The following is a 12,705-nucleotide window of genomic DNA, read 5'->3' on the forward strand; positions in this document are numbered from 1 at the left end:
CTCACAAGGAACCAAGTATCCATCAGCCCAGTAGGAGCAACAACCAAGAATTCACACCTTTGCCAGTCTTCCGTGCTTTGAGCCCAAAGAGAGAATCTTGCAACTGGAGCTATGGAGGCGAGCCAGCAAACTATGATCGATATCACCATCCTCAGTCTAAGGTATGGACACCAACACCTGTAAGGAGTAGTCATGCTGACACGTCTGATCTAACGAGATACCTGATACGGAAAGAGATGATCAGCTCAGGCCTGCTGAGGTTTGATGATCGACCAGAAAATTACTGGGCTTGGAAGGCTTCCTTTCTAAGTTCAATTCAAGATCTGGGTGAACACCTCCTGCTGCTTGAGGATTAGAGCTCACACTCCAATCTGCGCTCAACTTCAGCGGCTGTGAAAACCTCGTTCGGACTCGGACTCGGCACCAGAGTGTTTCCTCCCAAGTTCCCGCTTTGCAAGAAGCAGACGCGTGCATGTCCAAACAATATGCTAGTCAAAGAAAAGCTTGGTTGTCACACCTCGAACCTAAGTCTTCAAAGCTCTGCACAACACTTGAAAAGTAAGGAAAGTGAGTTTGCCAGTCAGGTGTTTCAAAGGACACAACATGATGACGTCCCGGCAATGTCAATCGATGACGAGAGTTTCTTGAAGACATTAGATGAACAAGTCTATAAAGACAGTTACAATACTTGGGTTTCCCCATTACCCTTTCGGTCACCACGAAACCACCTTCCCAATAACAGACCTCAAGCTTTAAAGCGTCTTGCATCTCTTCGGAGAACTCTGGAGAAAAAACCACAAATGAGGAAACACTTCATCGATTTCATGCAAAGAATGTTTGTTGAAAAGCAAGCAGAGCCGGCCCCTCCATTAAAAGAAGGTGAGGAAAGGTGGTATCTACCAATATTTGGGGTTTACCACCCACAAAAACCTGACCAGATAAGGGTAGTGTTCGATTCAAGTGCCAAACATGAAGGGGTTTCCCTCAATGATGTGCTCCTGAGTGGACCCGACTTGAACAACACTCTCCTTGGGGTTCTGATCCGCTTCCGCAGAGAACCTATAGCAGTTACAGCGGATGTGCAGCAGATGTTCTACTGCTTCAAGGTGTGCGAGGAACATCGCAACTTTCTGAGGTTCTTATGGTATGAAAACAATGATCTCCAGAAAGCAGTGAAAGAGTTTCGAATGACAGTACATGTATTTGGCAACAGTCCATCACCAGCAGTTGCCATTTACTGCCTCAGACGAGCTGCTAAGCAAGCAGATGACTCCACTACCAGTGCAAGGGAGTTCATCACACGCAATTTTTATGTGGATGATGGACTTGCATCTTTTCCTAATGAAGCAGAAGCCACTGGTGTCCTGCGCACTGCCCAAGCGATGCTAGCTAAATCAAACATTAAGCTACACAAGATTGCATCGAACAGCAGCAGTGTTATGCAAGCATTCCCACCAGAAGACTTGGCCAAGGATTTGAAAGATCTAGACTTAGGAGTGGAGTCACTACCTCTTCAGAGGAGTCTAGGTCTAATTTGGAATCTGGAAACAGACAACTTCACCTTCTGTGTGTCGAAGGAGGAGAAACCCTTGACAAAAAGAGGGATTTTGTCTGCAGTGAACAGTTTATTTGACCCTTTGGGATTTGTAGTGCCAGTCACAGTGGGAGGAAGACATTTAGTGAGAAACCTCTCCATTGAACAGTATGACTGGGACACACCATTGCCAGCTTCAAAACAAGAACACTGGAAACTCTGGAAAGACTCTATGAAAGACTTAGATCAGCTCCAGATCCCAAGACTATATGTTCCAGTGTCTTTGTCTACACAGACTCAGCACAGAGAGTTGTGCGTGTTTTCAGATGCATCAGTCATGGCTATAGCTGCTGTGGCTTACTTGAAAACAATTTCTGCAACAGGAGATATCCACGTGGGATTTGTTATGGCAAAGGCAAAGCTGGCCCCACACCCAGCGCACACCGTGCCCCGTCTTGAGCTTTGTGCTGCGGTTTTGGCAACTGAAATGGCAGTCTTCATCCAAGATGAAATGGATATTGACATTCATTCTGTGAAGTACTATACTGACAGCAAGATAGTACTGGGCTACATAAATAACACCTCACGCAGGTTTTATGTCTATGTGTCAAACAGGATAGCACAGATCAGAAAGTCGGCTCGTCCAGATCAGTGGCATTACATCACCACTGAAGAAAACCCAGCAGACCATGGAACTCGGCCAACAACTGCTGCAGCTCTCAAAGGCACCAATTGGTTCACTGGACCATCATTTCTATTGGGCCCTTCAAAACGACTCCTTCCCCAGAGTGATGACTTTGAGCTGATACATCCGGAGGTGGATCCAGAAGTTCGCTCTGAAGTAACGACCTTCAGCTCAATGGTTAAAGAAAGCTCGCTTGGAGCTCAAAGGTTTCTTACATTTTCCACTTGGAGAGCTTTGACTCGTGCAGTCTCCACACTAATCAAAAAGGCAAGGAGTGTTGCAGATACACATGGTGGCAACACTGGGGATGAAGAAGAACAAGCAGTAAAAGTGATCATTAAAACTGCACAACAAGATGCCTTTGCAAGGGTGTTGCAGTGTCTAGCCAAAGGGGACCGAATCCCAAAACAAAGTCCACTGCGAAAGCTGACACCATTTCTGGACAAAGATGGGCTATTAAGAGTTGGCGGCCGTATGTCCTCAGCCGTTATGTCTTTTGATGATAAACATCCTCTGGTCATTCCCAAGACGCACATTGCTACATTATTGGTCAGAAGATATCACGAACAGGCTGCGCACCAAGGACGCCATTTCACGGAGGGAGCTATTAGGTTGGCAGGACTTTGGCTGATTGGGGGGAAAAGGCTTGTATCTAGTGTGATACACAAATGTGTAACTTGCAAAAGGCTGAGAGGTAAAATGGAGGACCAGAAGATGTCAGACTTACCATCTGAAAGACTTTCACCAGATCCATCATTTACTCATGTAGGGTTGGATGTTTTTGGACCTTGGATGGTGACTGCCCGAAGAACAAGAGGAGGGCATGCGGAAAGTAAACGATGGGCAGTGATGTTCACTTGTTTGACTACCAGAGCTGTGCACATTGAGGTTATAGAGACTATGACCACTACAAGCTTCATCAATGGGCTCAGACGTTTCATTGCCATAAGAGGGCCGATCAAAACAATCAGATCAGACCGGGGAACAAATTTCACTGGAGCCTGTAAAGAACTCAGACTTGACACATCAGATTCTGAGGTGAGGAATTACCTTAAAAGCAACAAGTGTACTTGGATATTCAATCCTCCCCACTCTTCCCACATGGGTGGGGTGTGGGAGAGGATGATTGGTATCGCTCGGCGAATCTTAGATGCTCTTCTTCTGAGGCTGAATCCATCGTACCTCACACATGAGACACTTGTCACCCTGATGGCAGAGGTTACCGCCATTATAAATTCAAGACCATTGGTCTCAGTGTCTTCTGACCCAGAAGCACCGGCAGTTCTCACCCCATCAATGTTGTTGACACAGAAACGAGATACGTTGACTGCTCCCTCTGGGGATTTTGATGTTAATGATCTGTCCAACAAACACTGGAAAAGGGTCCAAGCACTTGCTGATGCATTTTGGAAGAGGTGGAAAACGGAGTATCTGACCACGCTTCAAACACAGAGAAAGTGGACAACAGAGAAGCCAAACCTTCAAGTGGGAGATGTTGTACTGATGAAGGATTCGCAAGTAAAAAGGACTGAGTGGCCTGTTGGACTTGTGATTAAAGCCTTTCCTAGCCAAGATCATAGAGTACGTAAGGTGGAAGTGAAGGTAGTCAAGAATGGCACTCCTAAAGTGTATTTGCGGCCAGTGTCGGAGGTTGTTTTACTACTACATCCAGGGAATGGGTAGTGGTATAATTCATTATACCAGGCGGGGAGTGTGCTGCCACTGCTGGGTGCAGTAGCTCCACCACCCCACTAGGGGGAGGAAGCGGGTTTGTGTACTCAAGTTTCTCTAGTAAATATAGGAAAAGTTCATGGAGTCTGGCCAAGTTGATACCAGCACACAAAATATTAGCTCTGAAGTTGGCTGTACTGGAGCATGAGAAATATATGCTTGTAAGTACGATTATATTCTGTGTTCATGTTAAGCATGTGATGTAAAATGGGTTGTTGACTCTCATATTTGAAGCCGGCATGTTAGCTGCATTGCCGATGCTAATTGTGTTAGCATGTCAATAGGAAATTCCATTGTGTGTTAGCATCAAGCTAGCGGGATTTGGAGTTAACATGTTTTCATTTATTTTTCTTGGTTATACCAGCTATAGTTCAAGTTGCTAAGTCTTCAGTCTGTACTTTGTAATGTGAGAAATATATTATGTTCCAGATGTATGTTTTAATATGCTTTTCTTATGTTTGTAGTTTTACAGTGCCTTCATTAGGGAGACAAATAAACCCTGCAATGAGAACTGGAAGCCTTTGCCTCTCCTTTTGAAGAACTGTTTATCTATCTGCCAAACTGGGCATCAACGTACAGGGAGGGCAGAATAATCAACATCAGAAAACATTACATAAGAGGTATAAGGAACATTTCCTGTACTGAAGCAATTTTCTTGAAAAAAGAAAGAAAAAACAACTTTCTTTTTTCTTCTGGTGTATTAGTGTCATTTCTAGTTTATAATGCAATGATGTAGCATCAGTTTAATATTTTAAATTCACCTATCTGTACATATTCATATAACCCATTAAACTAAAATTATCTCAACACAAGCCAAGACAGGTTTCTCTGTCACAGAACCGTGGATCGAATTTGAAAAATAAGAAGTAATTCTGACATAATTGTTCTTAATACATGAGTTAATCCTCTAAAGTAGTCTGATGACTGTCTATTAAGAAAAGAAGGTCTTAAGTATTATTAAGATGTGTGAAAGATTGGCAGAAGGACAACCGCATCTTGTTTAAAGCCTTTCAGATCTATGTTAGGAGTTCAACAGCATCCGTGTTAGCTGCTTTTAAAATTCTACAAATTGAGCCTGCAGGCCTCAAAGATTCTCCACCAGTTTCACATAATATCTGGCAGCACAAAGTGCATGGATTCCGGTTGAGACCATAATTTCTCCCACCAAGCGGGAGGCAAGGCCTGTTCTGGTAAACACGATATCTGTTCTGTTTCTCTGTTCTTCATTTGGTCATCTTTTCAGTAAGCCTGCTCTTAGGTTGAGTCTTCCTCTGTCTCGGCCGCACACACACACACATACGAACAAACGTTAGCATTCCTCCCTCCTCTGCCTCCATTACAGATACAATCTGCTCATCAGAAACATGCAATCGCCAGATGTTGCCCAAACCTTTAGGGAAGAACCTCTTGGTACGTGTGTGCATGTGTGCATTTGTGTCAACCCCCCACAACTGCTTTTTCTTGTGCATCTGCTGAGATTTATGGCCGTGAGTTTTCCTGCTACAGAGTGGACTTCCGCTTTTGAAATCCCAGCGGTGCAGCAGATCATGGCTCGAATGGAGAAGCAGGTTCTTCAACCCAAAACAGGTGACTCTGACTCCACTATCACCAGGCTGAAAAGACCCCTACCCTTCCAGTCGCTTGACACAAGCATTTTTATCTACTGGCAGTTCACACAAACCCCATCTGCTTCTCATATCAACATGCTCGCACTTGCCAGCACAGGGGTCTACTGGTCTGGCCTGCAGGGGTCACGAGGACAAAGTGGAGTAATGAAATCAAACTGGCCGAATGACAGCGTCTGCTGTTGATCATTGGAAATCGCTGAAGGTTTTCATTATGAAGTAATCTGATGGGGGAGATGCAAAAGGGGTGATATTAAAGTCTCAGCCGAGCTTTTTCAGCGTGAGTAATGATCAGGCAGACGAGAGCCAAGGACAGCTTTACTGTTCCCCCAGGCTTCAAAGTGTTAAGGGTGCAAGCTGATACAGCAAAGTAGGTTATATGCTGCGTTTTGTATCACACTGGGATGAAACGGATTGTCTTTTGATGGCTTTAGATTACCTTTATGGATGTGTCAACTGGATTTATGTCTGGAATGTTGTAGCGATGAAGTTTTTGTCTGCCATACTGTCCTCAAGTGCTTGCACACACACAGAAACATTTGATTGTTGGACAAAAATAGAGCACGTATATGATTTTTAGGAATATTTCTTCAGGCATCTTGAAGAACATCCAAAGCTCTTCTTTGGAGATTTCTACCTTTTGTTTCATTCTCAAAATTCTTCAAAATGATCGCACACTGCTTTAATAATGTTCATGTCCAGGCTCTGGGGAGGCCAATGCATGACCAATAGTTTTCCAATGCATGTTTTTTTAAAATCTGGGTATGCTTTTACTTCATTGGCAGTGTTTGGTATTATTGTCATGCTAAAAACAAAGCTTTTGCCAATCAGATGCTTTCCAGATGGTATTTCATGGTGAATCAAAATCTGTTGGTACTTTTCAGCGTTCATAATTCCATCAATTTTGACAAGATCCCCAACAGCACTGGCTGAAATACAGCTCTAAATCACGACAGAGCTTCCATTGTGTTTTACAGATGGCTTTAGACACGCACTTCTTTCATGGTCTTCTCTGCACATATTAAACCAAAAATCCAAAAGATGTCATAAGACTGTTGCCACTGAGTTTTAGACCAGGTCTTGTGTAATTTGCCTTTTCTCCCCGTTTCCCTTTCTTAAGAATGACTTCTTAACAACTCCCATTAAGACCATTTCTGATGCTGCTTAGGCTCATTTGTTCAGTAGATGGATCAACTGAATGAAGTCATCTCTCAGGTCCTGTTTCAGATCTTTCCTCATATTTAAAAATAATAAATTAATTAAAAACAAAAGAATGATGAATGAACAGATAATGTTCACCTGCTGTGGATACTTTTTAGTCCTGCCACTCCTTCACTTGTTGAGTTTCCTCAGATTTTTTAAAGTGTGCAGCTCAAACAAAAAAATGAAAATGGTCAAGTAAAAGGTCAGGACTGAAAATGAGTGAAAAAAACCTCATGTCTAAAGAAAAAGGCTCCTTGGACATGAAATATTTAAAAAATGAGCTGTGGCTCAAGATTTAGGATAGCACTGTAAACACATCACTACTAAAAAAACTGAATATCAACAAAGTTAGACTTTACATTATCTTAAACTAGACTTTTAAAGCTGTACTCAGCTGTACTCAGATGTGAAGGAAATGTTTTAGACTGGCCACAAAAAAATGTTAAAGAAAAAAAAACTTGTCTTGTGATACTCTACAAAAGCATTGATATGTATTTCTATTAAAGCTCTTTGAATTTTGGGAAAGGTGAAAGCTGAAACAGAGCTGGAACATGACCAAATGCAGTCTCTTTCCTCCCCATTTGCTCTATTGACCCTCAATCAAAGGCAATATAAAAAGCAACGGACTGTGGCTCAGCAGGGATGTTCAGAGAAGAGTTACTTCAGAGGTGCTTTTAAATTTCCCCTCGAGGTATTATTCAGGGTTAAAGTCACCCTCTGTCCTCTCACAGGCTGGACAAATTTACTCCACTCACTCTTCACCTTAATTTTACTGCTGCACCCCAAGGCGCTATACGGAGTAGTGGATGTCTCTACCCCTGGTGCATGTGCTCTATACTATGTTTCCTCTCTGAGCAGACGGATTCTATCAAAAGCCTTTCCCTTCCTCAGGATGAGGCAGATTTGGCAGGAGTTCTGTAATGCAGGGCCAGAACCTGCACTTTCTAAAACCTTCCTTTTCCCCGGAGTTCAACATCATAAACTTAACTATTGTCTTTATCACCATCAGCGTCATCACAGGATGTTGTTAGAAGGAAAGCCGGCTCTAGGCTGGAGTGTAAAGAGATGAAAAACAAAGAGAATGTGCGAGTGTGGGGCTTTTTTTGTACCTTTGGATTTGTTGCCACTTTAACAAATGTGGGAACCACATTTTCAGCTAGCGCCAGTTTATAGCTGCAGTTAGACCATAAACGTTCCACTTGTTTCAGCAGTCAAAAAGTGATAAGAGCAACTGTTTAGAAAGTTCAGCCTTTACTCAGGTCTCTCTTGCCTTCATGTTGAAAGAGTGAGAAATGATATGGCAACCAGATGACGAGTAAAGTGAACGTTCCTAGTTCAAATGCATGTGCATACCTCTGAAAGAGAACAGCCAATTTTACTTTCATAACCGATAATTATCAGAAGTTCAACAATGTTTCATTTTGAATTCTTGAATCCTGAATACATATCCGGTATGGCAGCAGCAAGAATAAGTTATTCATTACTTCCCTTAGCTGGCGTTATCAAGGAGAGGAACAATTTGTGAATGTTAAAGCAAAGCAATCAAGGGAAATTACTGTTACAAGGACTGAAACTACCCTCAATTTATTCGCTGAAAAAATGGTTCATATCATATGTACAGAGAACAGCAGAAACATTTCTTAATGACACACTGTTGTATAAAGGAAAATTGCACAGTGCTTACATATTAATATTTTTTTTTCTTTTTTTTCACTACCATAGTACCATGTTGTGGATAATAAAACACAATAAAGGAAGGCTGTAAAAACACAATGAAAATATGGCAATATCTTTCTCATTTATCCCAGGACTTTAAAAAAATCTCCCGAAATAATAGCTTTATGGGGGAAAAAAATATCCATATGTCACAGAGATGGAGAACAAACATTAATTACACAACACAAATAATAAATGTGCATTATGGGATATCATCTAATTTGCATAGGAGAGATGGGGAATAAAATCATTAGATATCACGGGCGCCTCTACAGTTCATGAGACATGAAACACGGACACGTTGGTTAAAACAGCTGCTGTGTCAAAGTTCCTTTACATAAACACATGCACGCCCATGCAAACACACACACACCACCACCAACAACAACAGCAACCACCACTTTCATCTACACAACCAGATCCAACAATTCTGCCCAGGCAAAAAAAAAAAAAAAAAAGATGCAAACTGACAGACAGAAGGAGGAGATAAATGTGGAGAATAAGAAGAAGAGACAGCAAAAGTGAGCGCCGCCTCGTCAGTAACCTCTCGTTTGTAGTGCGGACTCAGAGGAATAGTTGTGATTACTCCATTGACTGAATCATCTGCAAGGTCAGGCCTCCCATCTTCTCTCCCTCCTACTCCTCTGCTCTTCTCCCACTCGGCAGCAGAGTGGTTCATATGGCTGCCAAGACATATTCAGAGACATATTGGAGAATCTATTTACTGGCAGCATTCACAGACACTTAACCACATGGCCACCTACATACAAGCACGATGCAAAAATTGGTAGCAAAACAAGCTTACTCATGCTCTCCTTTCAATATCCTTGCATGTGTGAGGATACTTTTTTTTTTGCTGCTTGTGAGGACCGTAATCGATAATCTCACCAGCGACTGTGAAACTGTAGCCTGGAGTTTTATCTTAATCCTAATTCTAGTCTTATGCTGTTATATTTTCAGCGTACTTAAGTAGGCCAGGGTGGAGAGATCTGCTGTATGTGCTGCCAGCGCACTGCAGTGTCCTCCGAGAGAACTCTGTACGGACCAGAAAGCAGCGTTATAGGAAGAACAAGGCCTCGGTGGTGGCCGCAGCTGTCCGTGTGTGTGTTCCCAAAGAAGTATAATCCCAGACTCGGCGCTTAACCCGGGGCTCAGGAAATAACAGAGGTTTAGCGAAGCAAATTCATTTGAATGATCACAAAGGGGACAAAAGAGAAAAGTGCAATTCATTCTGTGAGAACTCCAGTCAGTGTATTATATCGAATGCATTTTTTTTTAAGCAACAAAGCTTCGGCCTGCTGTCTGTGGTAGGCTGATTTGTCTATGGCTGGAACATGGAATTAGAGAGACCTGATTTGTCAAGCTAGCTTTTAACAGACTTCTTGGTCATGCAGATGTCTCGCTGGGTTTCTTATTACATGTGCCTGATCTCAGAGTTGAGAATCAAGGAGTTCGCTTGTTAGATACATCCTTGGTGTTCAAAATAAATCCATCCAAGCGTGACTGAAGTTGACACAAAGAAACCACCAGAGGTCTACATGTGTCATATGACAATGCTGGAGATCTGCTTGTTGAGCACATTCACCATGAAACAGCATATTGTAATACCACAGCAGTTACAAAAGACCGTTGTGTAATGTAGCAAAGGAGAAGTCTGATCACCAGCCTGATCACATTTACACCTCAGTTTCAAGTTGAAAGCATAACCTGTTTTTTTTTAGTGCATATAAACATATATCCAAGTCATTTTTCCGAACCTGATCTAAATCTAAACTGTAACTCAAATGTAATCTGCACTTTTCTCCTTAAGAAAAAAAAATTGGCCTCACATAGCAAATCAGGTCCTCAACTCCAGAAGAGTGAATTCTTGTTTGGAAATAATGGAAATAATCATGAAGGTAAACAAAATCAGCTCCATTGTATCTGCCCCATGGATATGCAGCACTACACCAAGGCCACCCACAGCAGAGCTGATGCAGTTTCCCATGTAACTGCCCTGATGAAATATTCAGCGAAGAACAGCTCAGACACCTAAAGGCCAGCAGGCTTCGGTTACGGCCAAATCAGTCCAGGCGAGGCCAGGGGCCAAGCGGCACGCCGCCAAGGTTGCCATTTTTTATCTCCTCACCGTACGTGAGAACAAACACAAACGAAGGTGTGCATTTATTTTTAATGACGTACATTAATTAATAACCCAGACCTGACCCCATTTGTACTGCTGGATTCCCTGAGTGGGTGGAGCGGAGCAGAAATAAAGAAGATCTAAAGCCGTTTTCCTCCACTGAGAGTGCTGTATATTGATGGCGACAATGTGAGAGAGGGGGGGAGGGGGGACTGATAAAGCAGCCAGCAGAAGGGAAGAGAGAATTTAGGATTATCATACTGAATACAAGAGGGGGTTGGAAAGAGGATAGACTTTGAGTAAGTCCTGTATCTGAAACCAAAAGGGACATTTCCCTGAAGTGAGGGGGATGGGTGCTCATGCCCAAAACCCAAGCTCTGACTCCACAGTTCACACAAGCTTTTTAACCTCCACACTCTCCCACTACATGTCAGCTCCTGCCAGCACTCTGTCACCTTCTCTCTCTCAAATACACACACACACACACACACACACACACACACACACACACACACACACACACACACACACACACACACACACACACACACACACACACACACAGTTAAAGTCGCCATGAACATCAAAAATAAGCCTCATTCACACAAGCGTGGTATCGACTGAGGTCTAGCAGATGCGTGGTAGAAAAAGCATGTCTGGACTGAGACTTGCCCATTAGGTTACGACTGTTTAGGTGCAGCGCTGCTGAGATCCCCTCAAACAGTGCTCTGTTGTGATGGCAGCTTTTTCCGGGTGTGTTAGATGGGTCAAAACAGCAGATCACGAGTCAAAAACACCAAACAATCAAATGACTTTAAAGGCACTTAAAGGATAAACATACAAGGTATGAATGATCACAATGCTGGACTATAAAACAGCTTAAAAAGGATCACGGTTCTTAATTAAAAAAAAATCTTTCTTTAAATATAAACATTTTTTACAGCAGTCCTATAAAAATCTTTATATTTCATATTTTTATTTTAAAAAAATCCCACAAATCTTGTTTTTGTTTTTTTTTCCCTGTAAATGCTTGTTAGGATCAGTCCTCATCTCCTTAAAGACATCCATATTCTTCCTTTTCACCCTCTCAGGAATAAAACAGCCTTCCCTTCACTGAACTCTGATGCCTGCTGAGCTTGGCGATTTGGGACGGTGATGGGGGCACGTCCTGTCTGTAGGGCCCCTTGGGTTTTGAGAGGGCCCGAGCTATGGCAGAGCCAGTGGCTTGAGTGCTGTCTCTGTTCTGGTCAAAGGTGATGCCGCTGGGGGTTTCCTGTGCAGGAGGCGGCCTGGTTTTGCTGGCCTCCTGCTCTCGACGCCTTTCCTCCTGCCTCAGCAACTCCTGGGTCTCGAGGAAGACGCGGGCGTTAATACTGGGTGTTCCCAGGTAGCCGTTACGTGACCCCTGGCCCCCGGAGTAGCGAGGATTTTCCTTGGATGGCTGAAATCCCTCTGCTGGCACGTACATCTTATCCCACGAGTCCTGGGACGCCGCACTGTTGTTCTTGCGAGGTTGCCTAAACACACAGAAACAGGTAGGAGGGTCAATTGCACTGTTTTCTCAGTCACCTTAAGCAGCAATTAAATCTAAAGCGAACAGAGGTGGATTTTATTTGATTCTGTTTAAAAAAAAAGCCCCCTGGGTCAGCAGTATTCAAGGGGAATTCAAAAGGAACTGCACTTCAGCGGAAAACGGGATCATTTTCACATTTGTGTGGGAGCTAAAAGCAGGACGTGGCATTCACTTAAAATACTGAAAGCAACATCAATGGTGCAGAGGGGTCTGTTTTAGGCTCCTGCGTGATTAGACTGAATCCAGTAACATAAAAGAAAAAAGAAACGAGACATGAAAGAGGCAGGAAATAAATATCGGAAGCATGAAACGCGTGCAGGACTATTATTTCCACATTGTAAACAAACATAAATGTTAAAACCTCGCTGAGAAAATGCCGGCTTTCATCCATTTAACTTGGTATTGGGGATGCAGATGGGTGCACTTACAGACCAGACAGAATAATGGTAGGCCTCAGAGAGTTATCTGGCTTCTACTCATCTTCGACTTGCCTGTCAGCCCATGCACTGACAGGCC

At 43.0% G+C, this 12,705-nt stretch overlaps 1 protein-coding gene and 1 long non-coding RNA gene across 3 annotated transcripts in view; one reads left to right on the forward strand and one right to left on the reverse strand.

Annotated features, from left to right (window-relative positions):
• Window positions 1–3,901: 3,901 nt before the first annotated feature.
• LOC145430906 (uncharacterized) lies at window positions 3,902–4,461 on the forward strand. Its single transcript, XR_013911238.1, has 2 exons — window positions 3,902–4,111; window positions 4,415–4,461. It is a non-coding gene; the product is annotated as an uncharacterized LOC145430906 (long non-coding RNA).
• Window positions 4,462–8,346: 3,885 nt separating this feature from the next.
• The window catches only part of LOC113028738 (partitioning defective 3 homolog), a 352,394-nt gene continuing 348,035 nt past the window's right edge, over window positions 8,347–12,705 (reverse strand). For both annotated transcript variants that reach the window (XM_080305923.1, XM_026179154.2), the window contains exon 24: window positions 8,347–12,133. In XM_080305923.1, coding sequence (XP_080162049.1) covers window positions 11,704–12,133 — 430 coding nt within the window. In that variant the 3' untranslated portion in view covers window positions 8,347–11,703. The remainder of the gene's footprint in view (window positions 12,134–12,705) is intronic.

The sequence above is a fragment of the Astatotilapia calliptera genome, chromosome 9 (assembly GCF_964374335.1).
Source record: "Astatotilapia calliptera chromosome 9, fAstCal68.1, whole genome shotgun sequence".
Classification (NCBI taxonomy): Eukaryota; Metazoa; Chordata; class Actinopteri; order Cichliformes; family Cichlidae; genus Astatotilapia; species Astatotilapia calliptera.